The 19,525-nt window shown below is 45.5% G+C and overlaps 1 protein-coding gene across 1 annotated transcript; it reads left to right on the top strand.

Annotated features, from left to right (window-relative positions):
- The first annotated feature begins 1,729 nt into the window (after positions 1 to 1,729).
- On the top strand, positions 1,730 to 18,813 carry mettl1 (methyltransferase 1, tRNA methylguanosine). Its single transcript, XM_080846353.1, has 6 exons — positions 1,730 to 1,899; positions 2,252 to 2,397; positions 3,153 to 3,337; positions 12,322 to 12,435; positions 18,231 to 18,332; positions 18,461 to 18,813. Exons 1-6 carry the CDS (start codon positions 1,820 to 1,822, stop codon positions 18,575 to 18,577), a joined length of 744 nt encoding a protein of 247 aa, XP_080702479.1. The 5' UTR covers positions 1,730 to 1,819; the 3' UTR covers positions 18,578 to 18,813.
- The last annotated feature ends 712 nt before the right edge of the window (positions 18,814 to 19,525 follow it).

Raw genomic sequence — 19,525 nt, forward strand, 5'->3', positions numbered from 1 at the left:
ATTGGTGTTTGTTCGCTTTGTTCTCGCTTTCTTCACGCGCAGCGATGTGATGGCTAGAGTGCATCAGTGGTGGTCAATATAGGTTTCAGAGATACAGACCTGTGCAGTGTAATAATATCTCATCAAGCACATTATTCTGATGTAGTTGGTAAAAAAAACTATAAATCCCATGGTCAAGACCAAAACTAGACAACTCCAGTATGTATTTAGTGACACTGTATTACATAGTGGAGAGATAATGGCAAACATAGAGAGAGAGAGGCAGACAGAGAGAAATAGAGAGAGAGATATAAAGGCAGAGAGAGAGAGACAGACAGACAGAATCAGACAGACAGAGAGAGACAGGCAGAGAGAGAACTAGATAGAGGCAGACAGAGAGACAGAGAGAGAGAGAGAGAGAGATAGAGGCAGACACAGAGAGAGAGACTTACAGAGAGAGACAGGGAGAGTGATAGATAGATAGAGGCAGACAGAGAGAAAGAGAGAGAGAGAGAAAGGCAGACAGAGAGAGAGAGACAGACAGAGAGAGAACTAGATAGAGGCAGACAGAGAGAGAGAGAGAGAGAGAGAGAGAGAAATATATATCATTTATCTCATAATGGGTATTGTCTTAGAGTGTATTCCTGCTTCCAATATTGATACAAAATTATTAATAGGATAAATCAATCCTAATAGGTTCTTGTAGTTAGTGTCATAACACATGTTTATAAAGTATACTTATACACACTCCCTGCCAAAGTTCTGTCCCCAATCACTGTATTGTATCTTTAAACCCTTTAGAATCTGGATCAATTATTCAGACTAGTATCTCATTGTTTATCAATTTCTCTGATCCCAATTCACCACTGCATTGATGACACAGTGAATCTTTGCTTTTGGTGTACTGTTGCCGTTTTTGGAAAGCTTAAAACCTACTGGGCATTGAAGACAACCTTCCAACTGGACCCTGTTGAGCTCAACACCCCATCCAGAAATTACACATAAAGCAACAGTAGGTCAATATTGGAATTGTATAGTTATTCTATATACTATACTGTACAATACTACTATATATACAACATGGGAAAACAAGGGCAGTTGAATACATAAATATATGGAAGATAAAATAGACTCCATGGTTGAAAATGCTACACTTGGGAACCTTGGGATTTATTAAGCTAACAAATAAAAAGCAAGACATTTACATGCACGTTATAGCTACAGGCCATTCATGACCACATTATTTTAAGAAGCTATAAGCAGATCTGCTTTTATAACTTACATTAAGCCTCTATTACATAACTTTCTTCTAAACTATGTTCACTCTTTTTATGTTGACTAAGTGTAAAAAACAGTTATGCATTATGTAAGGGCCTAGTTGTAATAATCATTATGGAAGTAACCCTTACAGTTCATCATATTAAAAATCCGTAGACCAGACCTACCGTCGACTTTATTTTATGAACATGATCACTGAACTTTGAACATGAACATTAAGTGACACGAAAATGAGATATCACCTTGACAGCGTAGACAAATGCGGCAATGGCCTTAAGTAGCCTATGTGGCAAATAAAACAGACGGCGTTAATGTAATAGAGCAGTTCGTTATATTGAACAGTATACTTACGCCCACTAGCGGACCAAACAGGTAAATAATTCGTGAACAACATGTTCGGCGAAACCCCAACCAATAAGAAACGAATGGTTTTGACATCATCAGTGTGCGTCTCATAACATCCAACGTGCACTGAACTGGAGACGTGAGCTTATGGTTTTGGTGTTTATTTTATTCTGTATTACATTTTTATTCGAAATTGATCGCGTCATATACAAACAAGATGAGCGTTACGATGCCACAGAAACGTTATTACCGCCAAAGGGCTCATTCAAATCCAATGGCAGACCATACATTCGTGTAGTAAGTATGGTTACGTTACCTTGCCAGCTTTTAGTTAGTCATGAAGTCATGCTCTGTCTGTTTTGTACTTCCAAAATGATGGCTTTGGACAACTGTGATTTGTTTAGATGTTTTTCAATTAGTACTGTGTAATTTGAACTTGGCGTTATTCGGCTTTTTAAAAAGTAACACGTACCATAAAACTATCAACTAAACTCCAAATAGTTTTGATTGTCAGTATTTCTCTTAACACGTGTTGCAACTGTTGAGTAATGTATTCAAAACAGACGACTAGTCAGTCTATAATACTTACCGTATTCCCAGGATATTTTAGCATTAGTAGAAAGATAAATGTATCACCTTGTCTTGTCAGTCCAGTGTGTCCAGAGGAAATGGACTGGTCGGAGCTGTACCCAGAGATGTGCAGCCCACCTGATGAATGTCGTGACGTCGAACCAGTGCTGCGGAAGGCAAAAGTAGAGTTTGCTGACATTGGCTGCGGATACGGAGGGCTACTTGGTAAAGTCACATTCAATCTACTTGCAAAAACAAATCTGCTCATTCCGAGATAAATCTGAGATGTATGGTGACATCCATAAGAGACCACTAGAGGGTGCTGTTGTTTTACATTTCGTTGTATGCAAATACGATCAGAATCAGAAACAGATTTATTGTCAGGTAGGTATGTGCCTACCTGAAATTTGCTCTGGTGCATGGGTGCATACAGTAAACATACAAAACATACACACACAATAAGTACTACACATAACATAAAACATAGACACACAGTAGTACTACACATAACATAAGTGCTATAGAACACAGTAAACAGATGTATAAAAAGAGTGTATATTACTAGGCGATGGCAATAAAGGCTTTCAATTCAAGAGTTATACTCAAAGAGACATTCAAGACTTTTTATTAAGTTAAGTATTGTTTAGGCTGATAATTTAGACAATGTAGTACAAAAGTTGTACTAGCATTTCTTGTCACTCTGCCAAATGAAACTATTCATGTCTGCCAATTCCTTGAATGTCGCTTATTGTTGCTCAGTGGTCATCCACATTGAATTCCCCTCAAAGTTTCTGCCCACTATGTTTGGCTAGTTTCAGTCAAACTGAGTAACTTTTAAGTGCCTAGTTTTCAAATAGTACTCTTTTATAACACCTTACAGAGAGGGCCAGAGTCTCTGGGCTGTTGTGTCAGTGTTCTGTTGGTCATGCTCACTCTCTTTTGCTTGCCCTCACTTACACTGGGCTCACCGTTTTTTACAGTTGAGCTATCGCCTCTCTTTCCTGATGCGGTGATATTGGGTCTGGAGATCCGTGTGAAGGTGTCCGATTATGTCAAGGACCGTATTAAATCCCTTCGTGCTGCAGAGCCTGGTCGCTACCAGAACATCGCTTGTCTCCGTAGCAATGCCATGAAGTACCTGCCCAACTTTTTCGCCAAAGGTCAGGTGAGTGGACTGACCCTGGGACCAAACAAGGGGTGTGTGTGTGTGTGTGTGTGTGTGTGTGTGTGTGTGTTAGCAGGTGTTCAAATGGTAGAATGAGCTGCCTAGCACTGCCAGGGCAGAGCGACTCTCTCCACCTTTAAGAAGCTCTTGAAGACCCAACTCTTCAGAGAGCATCTCCTTTCCTAACTTGCACTTCCTCTCCCTTCCTCTTCCTTCCTCTACCTCTCCTTATCTTTCCTTTAATGCTATCTCCTCTAACAAGCACTTAACTCGCACTTACAGTAGGTACATTTATTTATTTATTGTTACACTACACGACGCTACCCACACGGTTAGCTGTGTTGCTCATTCCACGAATGCACGATCCTTACAAGTCCTCGTTGTAAAGGTGACTAATCAGGCTTTCCAACGATATAGATACAATACTAATTGGTGTTATTAAAGGGGAGGAATTATCAACCGAAAGGAGGAGTTTATTATGAATCTGCCAGGGTTTTTATGTGAAATTCAATGGCATTAGTCAGAAGATATTAAAGGCATTGTTTGTAAAGCCCTCGGAAAGTCTTGAAAGTAAAGCGTGAACCATCCATATTTTCTTCCCGGGAGTATTCACAGATACGTGCTCTGTCCTCATACATCTGAAAGTAGATCAGTCAATTGTGTATAAATACTAGAATCCCCTTTATGGGGTTTTTGGATCGTTTGCGCATGTTGTGCTTCTCTCCTCTGCACTCAATGTTTATTACTTAAGCTCGTTCCGATCTTCGATGGACTAAAGCAAATGGACGTTTCATGCTGTTAATTACATCTTTTAATTACCTTTGATGCCACCTTAATTGAAAATTAATTTGAGAAATGTTTAGTTTTGCATCAACAATTTATGATGGTCTATACAGAAGATATGTCTAATTTTGTCTAATGTCTTTTTTGACATTTCATTCACGTATCTTGAAAGTGCATGCCGGTCCGTTCACTTCAGGGGGCCAGCTTGTTTCAGAGTTTCAAAATTCTGAGTTAAGATAGGCGTGGGTGGGAGAAAGATCAAACCCTGCACCTATATAACTTGACAGATCGGGGGAAAGTCAGTTGTGCAGAATTCTGACAAGGTCATCATGACTGGCACTGATTTTCTGATGGGTCATACCTGCGTCATATGGCGTGTTGGGTGAAAGCGTGTGTTGATTGGCACTGACGAGCAGCATTGTGTCTGTAGTGGTGGGCGAGTGAGTGCTATTGTTGTGTAAGTCAACATAATCTCTCCTGCTGGCCTTATTCTTATGTGATCGTCAATCATTTTCATTTACATTTACATTTAGTCATTTAGCAGATGCTTTTGTCCAAAGCAACGTGCAAGGGAGAGAACAGTCAAGCTAAGAGCAATAAAAACCTGGTGTAACAATAAATACTGCTTTTTTTTTTTTTTTTTCAAGAGATCGACATAGAAAGAAAAACGAAGTGAGGGACTGTCACTGCTTAAGTGCAAGTTAGGCCAAGGTGCCAGTTAGGAAGGGAGGTCACAGAGCTCACTCTCAGAGATGGAACACAGAGCTCACTCTCAGAGATGGAACACAGAGCTCACTCTCAGAGATGGAACACAGAGATGGAACACAGAGCTCACTCTCAGAGATGGATCACAGAGATGATCACAGAGCTCACTCTCAGAGATGGAACACAGAGCTCACTCTCAGAGATGGAACACAGAGATGGAACACAGAGCTCACTCTCAGAGATGGAACACAGAGCTCACTCTCAGAGATGGAACACAGAGATGGAACACAGAGCTCACTCTCAGAGATGGATCACAGAGATGGAACACAGAGCTCACTCTCAGAGATGGAACACAGAGCTCACTCTCAGAGATGGAACACAGAGCTCACTCCCAGAGATGGATCACAGAGCTCACTCTCACTCTGATCACAGAGCTCACTCTCAGAGATGGATCACAGAGATGATCACAGAGATGGATCACAGAGCTCACTCTCAGAGATGAACACAGAGCTCACTCTCAGAGATGGATCACAGAGCTCACTCTCAGAGATGGATCACAGAGCTCACTCTCAGAGATGGATCACAGAGATGATCACAGAGATGGATCACAGAGCTCACTCTCAGAGATGAACACAGAGCTCACTCTCAGAGATGGAACACAGAGATGGAACACAGAGCTCACTCTCAGAGATGATCACAGAGCTCACTCTCAGAGATGGAACACAGAGATGGAACACAGAGCTCACTCTCAGAGATGATCACAGAGCTCACTCTCAGAGATGGAACACAGAGCTCACTCTCAGAGATGATCACAGAGCTCACTCTCAGAGATGGAACACAGAGATGGAACACAGAGCTCACTCTCAGAGATGATCACAGAGCTCACTCTCAGAGATGAACACAGAGCTCACTCTCAGAGATGAACACAGAGCTCACTCTCAGAGATGGAACACAGAGATGGAACACAGAGCTCACTCTCAGAGATGGATCACAGAGATGGAACACAGAGCTCACTCTCAGAGATGATCACAGAGCTCACTCTCAGAGATGGAACACAGAGCTCACTCTCAGAGATGATCACAGAGCTCACTCTCAGAGATGGAACACAGAGCTCACTCTCAGAGATGATCACAGAGCTCACTCTCAGAGATGGATCACAGAGATGATCACAGCGCTCACTCTCAGAGATGATCACAGAGATGGAACACAGAGCTCACTCTCAGAGATGTATCACAGAGCTCACTCTCAGAGATGAACACAGAGCTCACTCTCAGAGATGGAACACAGAGATGGAACACAGAGCTCACTCTCAGAGATGATCACAGAGCTCACTCTCAGAGATGGAACACAGAGCTCACTCTCAGAGATGGATCACAGAGATGATCACAGAGCTCACTCTCAGAGATGGATCACAGAGCTCACTCTCAGAGATGGATCACAGAGATGATCACAGAGATGGATCACAGAGCTCACTCTCAGAGATGAACACAGAGCTCACTCTCAGAGATGGAACACAGAGATGGAACACAGAGCTCACTCTCAGAGATGATCACAGAGCTCACTCTCAGAGATGGAACACAGAGATGGAACACAGAGCTCACTCTCAGAGATGATCACAGAGCTCACTCTCAGAGATGGAACACAGAGCTCACTCTCAGAGATGATCACAGAGCTCACTCTCAGAGATGGAACACAGAGATGGAACACAGAGCTCACTCTCAGAGATGATCACAGAGCTCACTCTCAGAGATGAACACAGAGCTCACTCTCAGAGATGGAACACAGAGATGGAACACAGAGCTCACTCTCAGAGATGGATCACAGAGATGGAACACAGAGCTCACTCTCAGAGATGATCACAGAGCTCACTCTCAGAGATGGAACACAGAGCTCACTCTCAGAGATGATCACAGAGCTCACTCTCAGAGATGGAACACAGAGCTCACTCTCAGAGATGATCACAGAGCTCACTCTCAGAGATGGATCACAGAGATGATCACAGCGCTCACTCTCAGAGATGATCACAGAGATGGAACACAGAGCTCACTCTCAGAGATGTATCACAGAGCTCACTCTCAGAGATGAACACAGAGCTCACTCTCAGAGATGGAACACAGAGATGGAACACAGAGCTCACTCTCAGAGATGGATCACAGAGATGGAACACAGAGCTCACTCTCAGAGATGATCACAGAGCTCACTCTCAGAGATGGAACACAGAGCTCACTCTCAGAGATGATCACAGAGCTCACTCTCAGAGATGGAACGCAGAGCTCACTCTCAGAGATGATCACAGAGCTCACTCTCAGAGATGGATCACAGAGATGATCACAGCGCTCACTCTCAGAGATGATCACAGAGATGGAACACAGAGCTCACTCTCAGAGATGTATCACAGAGCTCACTCTCAGAGATGATCACAGCGCTCACTCTCAGAGATGATCACAGAGATGGAACACAGAGCTCACTCTCAGAGATGTATCACAGAGCTCACTCTCAGAGATGATCACAGAGATGGAACACAGAGCTCACTCTCAGAGATGTATCACAGAGCTCACTCTCAGAGATGGATCACAGAGATGGAACACAGAGCTCACTCTCAGAGATGATCACAGAGATGGAACACAGAGCTCACTCTCAGAGATGGATCACAGAGCTCACTCTTGGTGCCTTCAGATCGGCACTGTGCTAACAAGCAGTGGGCCTGTCAGTCAGGCAGTCAATGCAGTGGCATGATCTCTTTCGCTCTTTCTGTCTCCCTCTTTCTCTCCCTCCTTCTTTCTTTCTCTCTCTCCCTCTTTCTTTCTCTCTCCCTGTAGAACCTGATAATGTAATAATTTCCCGATAATGTAATAATTTCCCGATAATGTAATAACTCCCGATAATGTAAAACAAATTCCTTCATAAGTCCCTAAAACATGTAATAAAACCTGATAATGTAATAATACCCCGATAATGTAATAAAGTGCATTTCCCAATAATTTTGCAGAACCTGATAATGTAATAATTACCTGATATTGTAATAACTTTGGTTGGTGCTGTAGCATCAGGTCTCCAGTTTCAGAGGTCCAAACAGTGAAGCTGTCCAGAGACCTGCTGCTTCACTATTAGCAGATACAGTATATATTTTATATGATTGCGAATGCACAATTTTTACAATGGTGAAAGGGATATTCAGTGGTAATCAACTAATAGAGAAAAAATAAGAACATTTTGGTATGTTATAGACCGGCAGCTAATGGGCACATACTGTACCAGGCCAATCAAATCGTCTTTTGTCATTCGTCAGTCGCTCGGATTGGTTGTAGCGCCATTCCTATTGCGTTGCATTGCGTGCAGAGGCAACTTAACAGACAACCGTTAATCCCGCCCACACTGAAAATCGTGTTGTGCCAGACCCTTGTACAGCTTCTTGCTGTACAGGTTTGTCTTGCGAGGCTAAAGGCCTATACCATTGGGATCAAAATATGAGCAAAACAATAGTGGGTGGTTGTCTACACAGCATCACTACTTGGTCTGAATAACTGGTGTCCCAACATTTCAGCACTGACCAAAGTTTTTACAATATCAGGAATTTATTACATTATCAGGTTCTGCTAAATTGAGGCTAACCTGATAATGTAATAACTTCCAATTAATGTAACATTTTATTACATTATTGGTATGGCGATTGTTACATTATTGGGAAATGCACTTTATTACATTATTGGGATATTATTACATTATCAGGTTTTATTACATCTTTTAGGGATTTATGAGGGATTTTTTATTACATTATCAGGGTTATTACGTTATCAGGAAATTATTACATTATCAGGTTCTACATTCCCTCTTTCGCTCTTTCTGTCTCCCTCTTTCTCTCCCTCCCTCTGTCTCTCTCTCTCCCTCTTTCCTTCCTTCTCCCTCTTTCCTTCCTTCTCCCTCTTTCTGTCTCCCTCTTTCTCTCCCTGCTTTTTTCTTTCTCTCCCCCTCTTTCTTTCTCTCTCTCTCCCTCTTTCTCTCTCTCTCTCTCTCTCTCCCTTTATCTATCTCCCTCTTTCTTTCTCTCCCTCTTTCTTTTCTCTCTCTCTCTGATTCTTTCTGTCTCTCTCTCTTTCTTCCTTTCTCACTCTCTCTCTCCCGCTTTCTCTTCTCTCTCTCTCTGATTCTTTCTCTCTCTCTCTCTCTCTCTCTCTCTCTGTCTCTGTCTCTCTCATGCGATGACATGAGGTGTAAATCTTTCCACTGCTTGTCAGGAGTGGCTGCTGGGTGTTCGCGGTAATCCGCTCCTCAGACACCCAAGTTGATGCAGAGACGTCGGGAACAGCTCTGGCTCTGTCTCCCCCTCCGGCCCGCTGGTGTGGATGGGATTAACTGGTTTTGGGAGAGAAGGGGAAATAGGGAGGGGAGGGGGGGCTGGAGAAAAAGTCCTCATGGGCCCTTTGGCACAACACCATGCACACACACACACACACACACACACACACACACTCAACACACACACACACACACTCAACACACACACACACACAAATGCAGTACAAATGCGGTGTTCTATTTCTAGCCTCTCTCCTCCTTCCCCCCCCCCCCATCTTGATCCTTTCTTTTTGTGCTTTTTTTTTTCTTTTTTTCCGATGTGCTAATTAAAGTGTGGTGTGGTTTTTACGCCGTATGAAGTGAAGTAGGCCCAGTGAGTGATAGCCCCGAGGCCCTCCTCTGCGCTCCCAATAATTATCCCGCCATCGCTCTGTCTGAACGGGACATTATTTATTTGACTAATAAAAATGATGGGGGCATGTGTGTGTGTGTGTGTGTGGTGCTGGTTTTGTGCGTGTGTGTGTGTATGTGCTGCTGGTGCTGGGTGTGTGTGTGTGTGTGGTGCTGGGTGTGTGTGCTGCTGGGTGTGTGTGCTGCTGGGTGTGTGTGTGTGTGTGTGCTGCTGGGTGTGTGTGTGTGTGTGTGCTGCTGGGTGTGTGTGTGTCTGTGTGGTGCTGTGTGTGTGTGTGTGTGTGCTGCTGGGTGTGTGTGTGTGTGGTGCTGTTAGTGTGTGTGTGGTGCTGGGTGTGTGTGTGTGAGCTGCTGGGTGTTTGTGGTGCTGGGTGTGTGCGTGCGTGTGTGTGTGTGTGTGTGTGTGCTGCTGGGTGTGTGTGTGTGTGTGTGCTGCTGGGTGTGTGTGTTTGTGGTGCTGGGTGTGTGTGTGTGTGTGTGTGTGGTGCTGGGTGTGTGTGTGTGTGTGTGATTGTGTGTGTGTGGTGCTGGGTGTGTGTGTGTGTGTTTGTGATGCTGGGTGTGAGTGTGTGTGCTGCTGGGTGTGTGCGGGGAGGCTTTGGATGTTGAGTGGGAGGGAGGTGGCGGGTGGGGCAGGATTGGAGTTTATATGAATAAAAGCAAAGCCTGTTAAAAGGGGGGAAATTCCGAGCCAGGCTCGCAGCAGGATAGCAGATCGGCCCCAGCCGCCATGTCTTGGGTTTAAAAAGGAAAAGCGGGTGAGTGAGCTTGTTTCACTCAACATAAACTTTGATTGCGTGCCTCTGGTTGTGGAACAGGGCCGTGTGGTGCCTGTCTGCAGGCCGGTTTTACTAGGGTCTCCATCAGGACCAGAAACAGCCACAGCAGCAGTACTGCTCGAGCAATAACTCTCTCCTCACACGGGCTTCGCTTCGCTCACGTATCAGTTCAGTATCGTACTCATAACTCTCTCCACACACGGGCGATGCTTCGCTCGCGTATCAGTTCAGTATGGTACTTATAACTCTCTCCACTACCCTTCACTCGCGTATCAGTTCAGTATCGTACTTATAACTCTCTCCACTACCCTTCACTCGCGTATCAGTTCAGTATCGTACTCATAACTCTCTCCACACACAGGCAATGCTTCACTCGCGTATCAGTTCAGTATGGTACTCATAACTCAACTACCCTTCACTGACGTATCAGCTCAGTATGGTACTCATAACTCTTCATACGTGCTTCGCTTCGCTCACGTATCAGTTCAGTATGGTACACATAACTCAACTACCCTTTACTGACGTATCAATTCAGTATGGTACTCATAACTCAACTACCCTTCACTGACGTATCAGCTCAGTATGGTACTCATAACTCTTCATACGTGCTTCGCTTCGCTCACGTATCAGTTCAGTACGGTACTCATAACTCTCTCCTCACACGGACTAAGATTCACTCAACTCAGCTACCCTTCACTGACGTATCAGTTCAGTATGGTACTCATAACTCAACTACCCTTCACTGACGTGTCAGCTCAGTATGGTACTCATAACTCAACTACCCTTCACTGAGGTATCAGCTCAGTTTGGTACTCATAACTCTCTACACACGCGCTACCCTTAATTTTAATTATTAAAATCTGAGGATGTCTGTCGAATTGATGTGAACACAATCACCAACAATTTCTCACAGTCAGCCCTTAAGAACATGGGCGATCTGGCCGATTGTCGACTGCTATTTCGCGTTCTTAAATTCTATAATGAATGCCAGAATTGTCCCAGGAACTTCGTAAGTGGAGTTAAGAAGACATTTCTTCTTAAACTTTTTCTTAACTGCGTTCAAGAATGAGGTCCATTGATTCTGTCAGTCTCCCTGTTCTATGCACACCTGAGAGCAGTTTGATATCCAGATCAGTAGAATGCTGTTTGCTAAACCAGGTGTGTTCTGCTAATCAGAACTGCCACTTGTGGTACAGGGGGTAGAGGAGTCGCTTAGTAATCAGAAGGTTGCCAGTTCGATTCCCCACTCCTCCTTACCAAGTGTGTAAGTGTCCTTGAGCAAGACACTGAACCCCCAAAACTGCTCCTGATGTATAAATGCAATTTCCTTGTATGTCGCTTCGGATAAAAGCGTCTGCTAAATGACTAAATGTAAATGCCCTTGTGGAGCTGGGGGTGTCTCTGTGATGGTCAGATGCTACTATAAATGACCAGTGGAGTTGCATTGTGAAAGCAAACAGATAGGGGTCACTCTTTGTCCAAACTGATTTCATGATTGTGAAATAAATAGATGAAGAGGTATGAATAGTATTTTATGCCAGCTTTTATTTGCCTTCCCTTTATCTGAGTCATACTTCAGTCTGGTCTTGACTGAAGTAAGAAGCATCATGTGTTTGTGTGTGAGATTGTGTGTAGGTGTGTGTTTGTGTGTTTGTGAATGTTTTAATGTTAAGAGTCTGTGTTCCAGCTACAACAGACGGATATACCCTAAAACATGCATGTTTATTACTAAGGCCTGGTTGTGGTTTGACCCATATTTGAAAGGAGGAAATGACACACTTTACAAAGTGATTTTTTTCTCCCCTCCTCTCTCTCTTTTTCTCTCTTTCTCACTCCCTTTCTTTCTCCTTTCCCCCATCCTCTCTCCTTCTCTCTCTCTCTCTCTCCCTCTCTCTCTCTCTCTCTCCCTCTCCCTCTCACTCTCTCTCTCCCTCCCTCTCCCATACCCTCTCTCTCTCTCTCTCTCTCCCATACCCTCCGGTGTCCTTGAATCACCGTCCACCCCTCCAGCTCAGCAAGCTGTTCTTCCTCTTCCCCGACCCGCACTTCAAGAGAACCAAACACAAGTGGCGGATCATCAGTCCCACGCTGCTGGCTGAGTACGCCTACACTCTCCGCATCGGGGTAAGACTCTTACACTTCTACACAAAGAGACGCATTCAAACCCCCCCACACCCCCCACCCCCCATCTACCCACCTCCCCACCCAAGGGCCAGAAAGCAGCTCAGTCAGGGCCAAGATTATTTACCAAAGTGACTTAGATTAACAGGCAAGGCCCCCCCCGCCCTGTGTCTGTAGTCGTAACATGATGCCGCCACTTCGTTCGTTCTCGTCGCCTAAGCCCGTTGGTCCCGTTGTCGACTCGTAATCTAACTAGGCTAATCGGATATCTGAGAGGAAACGAAATGCCTCACAGGATCTATATTGCTTTTGTATAATTCTTTAATGATCCTTAATAACGTTGGTGTTCGTGGCTGAGGTGGGGTGGTTGGCAGTGGGCGTGGTGTGGCGTGACGCCCTGCAGTGCGGCTGGACGGAGCTGCATGGTGTTAGCCTCTGCGCGTGTCACATGGGCCAAAGCACAGACGTTGATGTCTGCCTTCAGTATATGGACGTAAGCCTCTTGAATGCTGATTTAGTGCTTTTCTTAATGGCCAGCGTGTAATGCAGGGGACCAGCCCAGTCTGACTTTGTGCTTGGGATGCAAAATTGAATTCCAAAGTGGTGGCAGCAGTGGGTGGTGTTTGACAGGCCCCGTGCAAGAAGGTCCCTAGGTCACCTGTTCCAAGAACCACCCTAAATACACCTGTAGTAGGCATACTGAACTCGGACACAGAACCACCCTTACTACACCTGTAGTAGGCATACTGAACTCGGACACAGAACCACCCTTACTACACCTGTAGTAGGCATACTGAACTCACACAGAACCACCCTAACTACACCTGTAGTAGGCATACTGAACTCACACAGAACCACCCTAACTACACCTGTAGTAGGCATACTGAACTCGGACACAGAACCACCCTTACTACACCTGTAGTAGGCATACTGAACTCACACAGAACCACCCTAACTACACCTGTAGTAGGCATACTGAACTCGGACACAGAACCACCCTAACTACACCTGTAGTAGGCAAGAGAGAAAAGAGAGAGAAAGAGAGACACTAAACTGTAATGTCAGGAGTGGTTTGGCACCCATTGCTGCCTCTTCCCCTTGAATGCACTACACAGCTCCTGAAAGACCCTTTCATGAGGGGACCGAGTTCAGTATGCCTACTACAGGTGTAGTAAGGGTGGTTCTGTGTGAGTTCAGTATGCATACTACAGGTGTAGTTAGGGTGGTTCTGTGTCCGAGTTCAGTATGCCTACTACAGGTGTAGTAAGGGTGGTTCTGTGTCCGAGTTCAGTATGCCTACTACAGGTGTAGTAAGGGTGGTTCTGTGTGAGTTCAGTAGGCCTACTACAGGTGTAGTAAGGGTGGTTCTGTGTCCGAGTTCAGTATGCCTACTACAGGTGTAGTTAGGGTGGTTCTGTGTCCGAGTTCAATAAAATGCGATAATTTGCTTATGTTGCCTTGGTAAAGTTGTGACGTATCACTGGTAAGGTTCCTGGTACTCTGAACTTTGTAAAAGTGATACGTCACAACTTTACCAAGGCAACATAAGCAAATTATCGCATTTTATTGAACTCGGACACAGAACCACCCTAACTACACCTGTAGTAGGCATACTGAACTCGGACACAGAACCACCCTTACTACACCTGTAGTAGGCATACTGAACTCACACAGAACCACCCTAACTACACCTGTAGTAGGCATACTGAACTCGGACACAGAACCACCCTTACTACACCTGTAGTAGGCATACTGAACTCGGTCACCTCATGAAAGGGTCTTTCAGGAGCTGTGTAGTGCATTCAAGGGGAAGAGGCAGCAATGGGTGCCAAACCACTCATGACATTACAGTTTAGTGATTCAGCTGCTTTTCTCAAAAGCGGCTTACTATCAAAGGAAGCCGGGCGGACAAGTGACTTATGATTGGGAACACGGCCTGTCTTAAACATTTCTGCACAATAATAGAGCTAGTATACCGAGAGCCTTGGCACCCAATGTCGAGTGTTAATACGTTCACGTGTTTTGTAAGTTGGCAATCGATAAAAAAGTATATCCGAATTCAGGCACTGGTAAGGCTGACATTGCCAGGTGAGGTGAATCGTCTGTCTTGGTCAGGGACCGACGAAGTGTGTTCTGTTTTCTCTGTTGGGGTTCTAAGTGGAGGAAACCCCTTGTGAACACGGGGAGAACATGCAAACTCCACACAGAAAGGCCTGGGCCTGGGAGGCCATGCGGGAATCAAACCCATGACCTTCTTGCTGTGAGGCGGCAGTGCAAGCACTGAGCCACCGTGCCCATTATTGCTAGTTGAAGTGCCCCTTTACTGGTACGCTAGCTCTGAGCCCCCATGCAGCTACTGGTGTCTCTGTATAGTTCTATGTGTTCTCACTTGTGTCATTAGACTGCATTGGTGTGTGATTCACACACATGTCCGCAGACTCCTCAACTGTACACAGATACTGGCCAGCCAGACATCTGCGACCCCGCCGTGTTGTAGTCCTGTAGCTCCGCAGGTAGCGCAAGGTGCTAAAGAAGCAATAGCATGAATTCGATAAACACGGAGCGTACATACTGATGCAGGGAAATCATGTAGATCTGTACCTTTGCGATTAGTCACTTTGGATAAAGGGTAAGTTAGGGTGAGGACTGCTCCTGCTCTTGCTCAGGCGTGGCCTCATCTTGACAGACGAGTCCGACACCTGAACTGTCTGCTTCACTCTTTCCACTCCTCATCTAGCTGCTTCTACTTTCATTACTATTTCCACTCTCCACACATCTACTTTCCATCTGATTTTTCTACGCATTTTTTCCCCTCCCTCTTTTTCTCTCTTGCTGTCTCCCTTTGTCTCTCTTTTTCTGTCTCTCTCCCTCCCTCTCTCTCTCTTTCGCTCTCTCTCTCTCTCCCTCTCTGGCTTTTTCGTCCATATCTACCTGTCAGCATGTGCTCTGTGTTTCTTTACCTGTCACATTTGTATCTCCAAGGGCTTTGGCGAGAGGTGTGTGCAGTCATGATGGGTGTGTTACAGCTCTCAGGAAGGTGTGTGTCCAAGTAGGGTGTGAACAATGCCAGACTTGTGTTTGTGAATGTGAGTTATGAATGTGGTGTGTGTCTGTGTGTGTGTGTGTGTGTGTGTGTGTGTGTGTGTGTGTGTGTGTGTGTGTGTGTGTGTGTGTGTGTGTGTGTGAGAGGTTGGAAATCCCACACCCGGGCCCGTCGGAACCCAACAAAACACGACAGACCAGGCTGGGTTCGGACAAATATTTAGAAATTATACTTGGGCTCGAGTCGGCCTCGTACACATCGGCGCGACAAGATATTGAACATTCTATATTTAAAATATCTTTATAAGTAGGGAAGTCAACTACCTGATGCAGCAGTTCGTTTTCTGTGACAACGCGATAACAGGCGGTAAACTAGCATCATGGAAGAAGTTAAATAGAAACTGTCATCTGGAGAGTTTAAAACGATACAAAATGCAGGAAAATCTACTGTATGGAGGTTTTTCAGCGCTTGTTTGTGTGAGCGGGTGCATTTATGTGTTGATGTTCATTTTCTTAGTGATGTTTAATCATATTTAGCAGAGGCCTGGCGTGTTTAATGTATACCATTTCATTTCGTGAGTGCTTAGTTAGTTGGTGCCAGAGCTGATGCTCAGTTGATGTTGGGGATGGGGATGGGCTGGTTAGAGAGACTTTTAATATCAGGTGACCTCTGCTCACAGTTAGCATGGCAGCCCTTTAGCACAGTTAGCATGGCACCCCTTTAGCGCAGTTAGCATGGCACCCCTTTAGCACAGTTAGCATGGCACCCCTTTAGCGCAGTTAGCATGGCACCCCTTTAGCGCAGTTAGCATGGCACCCCTTTAGCACAGTTAGCATGGCACCCCTTTAGCACAGTTAGCATGGCACCCCTTTAGCACAGTTAGCATGGCACCCCTTTAGCACAGTTAGCATGGCACCCCTTTAGCACAGTTAGCATGGCACCCCTTTAGCACAGTGAGATGATATTTGTATGTTGTTAACCTGTTCAGCACAAACCTTGCAATGTTCTGCACTCTGCACCCAACCCTTGCCTGGACAGGGAGTGCAGCAGTGGGAGAGATGTGATGAGTGGGAGATGGACAAGTGGAGACAAGAAGAGATAGACCAGATGAGAGAGGGCAGAAGAGGAGACCAGATGAGAGAGGGCAGAAGAGGAGACCAGATGAGAGAGGGCAGAAGAGGAGACCAGAAGAGAGAGGGCAGAAGAGGAGACCAGAAGAGGAGACCAGAAGAGAGAGGGCAGAAGAGAGAGACCAGAAGAGAGAGGGCAGAAGAGAGAGACCAGAAGAGAGAGGGCAGAAGAGAGAGACCAGAAGAGGAGACCAGAAGAGAGAGGGCAGAAGAGAGAGACCAGAAGAGGAGACCAGAAGAGAGAGGGCAGAAGAGAGAGACCAGAAGAGGAGACCAGAAGAGAGAGGGCAGAAGAGAGAGACCAGAAGAGAGAGACCAGAAGAGAGAGGGCAGAAGAGAGAGGGCAGAAGAGAGAGGGCAGAAGAGAGAGGGCAAAAGAGAGAGACCAGAAGAGGAGACCAGAAGAGAGAGACCAGAAGAGAGAGACCAGAAGAGAGAGGGCAGAAGAGAGAGACCAGAAGAGGAGACCAGAAGAGAGAGGGCAGAAGAGAGAGACCAGAAGAGGAGACCAGAAGAGAGAGGGCAGAAGAGAGAGACCAGAAGAGAGAGGGCAGAAGAGAGAGACCAGAAGAGAGAGGGCAGAAGAGAGAGACCAGAAGAGGAGACCAGAAGAGAGAGGGCAGAAGAGAGAGACCAGAAGAGGAGACCAGAAGAGAGAGGGCAGAAGAGAGAGACCAGAAGAGGAGACCAGAAGAGAGAGGGCAGAAGAGAGAGACCAGAAGAGAGAGACCAGAAGAGAGAGGGCAGAAGAGAGAGACCAGAAGAGGAGACCAGAAGAGAGAGGGCAGAAGAGAGAGACCAGAAGAGGAGACCAGAAGAGAGAGGGCTGAACATGATGGGACACAGATAGTGGAAAAGAGAGGGATTCATGTCGAGGAAAGATAAAAACAGAAAGACAACAGGAAGTGTAGGGAGGAGGAGGAAAAATTCAGGGGCTACTTGATCACACCATCATAGAGGAACTGAGTGGAGGCTGGCGATAGGCCCACACACACATACACACACATTACCACATACACACATATGCAGAGTGCATTTTGGCTGCCTTGCACAGGATCAGTGCAATCTCGAGCATTTTCCACGAAGTCCGTCTTCTAATTATACAATCTGGTCAAGCTCCAGAGTAAACGCCAATGACACGGCTGAGAGCAGATAAGACCCAGTGTTTGCTCTCCTGCTCGTCCAGGTCCCAGTGGGGTGGGGGGGTGGAGGGGGACCTTTGCTCTGCAGGGCCCTTAAAGGTAAAGCCACCATGGGGGTTTTATGTGGAACATGGGCGGGAAATATATATATACGTATAAGGAAAAAAAGTCCTGTGTGAAATGGACTGGGCCATGTGTTACACCAGGAATGTGATTCATTTTCCAGAATTTAAGCAGGTGTGTGTGTGTGTGTGTGTGTGTGTCTTTCTTCCAGTGCCAGTTCTGGTGTGGGAGACTGGCTTGTGTGAGACAGAAAAAGCTCTGAGAACGTAATGTGGATATTGACCCTCAGTATTGATTCACTGATGAGTTGTGCCGAAAGTTTAAATGTATCACCTTAAAATGTTGTGTCTCTTTGATAAATGGTAGGCATTACTCTTCCTTCAAAATGACAATGTTCTTCTTTTGGTGTGTTTTGCCCAGGGTTTGGTGTACACCAACACAGATGTTGAAGAGGTGCATCTATGGATGGTGAAGCACTTCACAGAACACCCTCTGTTCACACGAGTCCCTGAGGGACAGCTGGTAGGTTTGAGAGACTGTTTGTACTTTGTGGTATCCTAGTGGTTGTTAAACGTATATAATTTAGATTTTTCATTGCAGATTTATATAATCTAGATTGATCTAAGTACTTAAGTATATTGTTGTCGCAGGTTGATGACGTCATCATCACTCGCCTGGGCACTTGCACAGAAGAGGGGAAGAAAGTACAGCGCAACGGGGGAAAGAACTTTCTTGCAGTCTTCCGACGAGTGGACGATCAGTGTTAAAAAAAACGAAACATTCCACAACCTGACATCCCTTCTTTGCTCCAGAGGGAACGTTTTCAACAGCGACTGGACCCTCACGTGCCCGCCACACTGGTCAGCAGGTTACAGGTGTACGACTGAAACTTGGGTGTCCCACTTTTGGCATCACATAGGAGACCACCAACCCGATAAGCAGCTCGTTAGCTGTCGTTCTCCACTGGAAGAATGTGATACTTTTTTTCTGTTTTGAAATATCTAAGGAGACTTATTTTGCTGTTTCAATAAAAGTTCTGTTCTGCAGGCAAAGAATCTGCTTTTACACAACGACAAGGGCCTGTGCATTTTATGTTTAGTGATAAGGTTGTACACAACGTTGTTCTTTATGGTTGGAATGGAAGTGGAATGAACAGGTAGGCTCTTTCTCTTCCTTGATTCATCCATGAACTTTGCCAGCAGAGCCAAGTCTCTGTTCAACTTGGATGAACTTGAGGCCGGCGGACATTTTTAGGGGAACTGAACGTAGCTGTTGTTCCTAAGCTTAGCCAAAGGCAGTCTCCTATTTTGGGTTCGCGCCTCTGGGGTGTTCTCTGTTCCAGCCTGACACCGTGAACTGAACTGAAAAGTTGGTGTTGGACCAGAGCCTTAGAAGCATCAGCTCAAGCTAAAAGAGAGAGAGAGAGAGAGAGAGCGAGAGGGAGAGAGAGATAAATTAAAGGGATAAAAGAGGGAGGGAGGGAGGATGACTTGAAGAGAGTCAAAATGCGGGGGAGGGGTCAAGGAGGGGGAGCACTTCAGTTCAGCTCATCTTAATGTTAGTGTTAGCATTAGCGTATCCTCTCCTGACCTGTACCCCTTCACCCCAGTCTTTACACTGCGTTGTAACATCTGTTCGATGGGAAATGCTACACAGGATGGCTGCAAACGTGCTGAGGAGGCACCCCTGGCACACAGCTCCCCTTCATTAACCAC

Source organism: Sprattus sprattus (genome assembly GCF_963457725.1).
Source record: "Sprattus sprattus genome assembly, chromosome: 10".
Classification (NCBI taxonomy): domain Eukaryota; kingdom Metazoa; phylum Chordata; class Actinopteri; order Clupeiformes; family Clupeidae; genus Sprattus; species Sprattus sprattus.

Excerpts from the sequence above, each read along its gene's own strand:
- mettl1 (XM_080846353.1), top strand. The coding sequence starts at position 1,820 with ATGAGCGTTACGATGCCACAGAAACGTTATTACCGCCAAAGGGCTCAT. Across the intron at positions 2,398-3,152 it reads CGGATACGGAGGGCTACTTG|TTGAGCTATCGCCTCTCTTT; the intron begins GTAAAGTCACAT and ends CGTTTTTTACAG. Across the intron at positions 18,333-18,460 it reads GAGTCCCTGAGGGACAGCTG|GTTGATGACGTCATCATCAC; the intron begins GTAGGTTTGAGA and ends TTGTTGTCGCAG.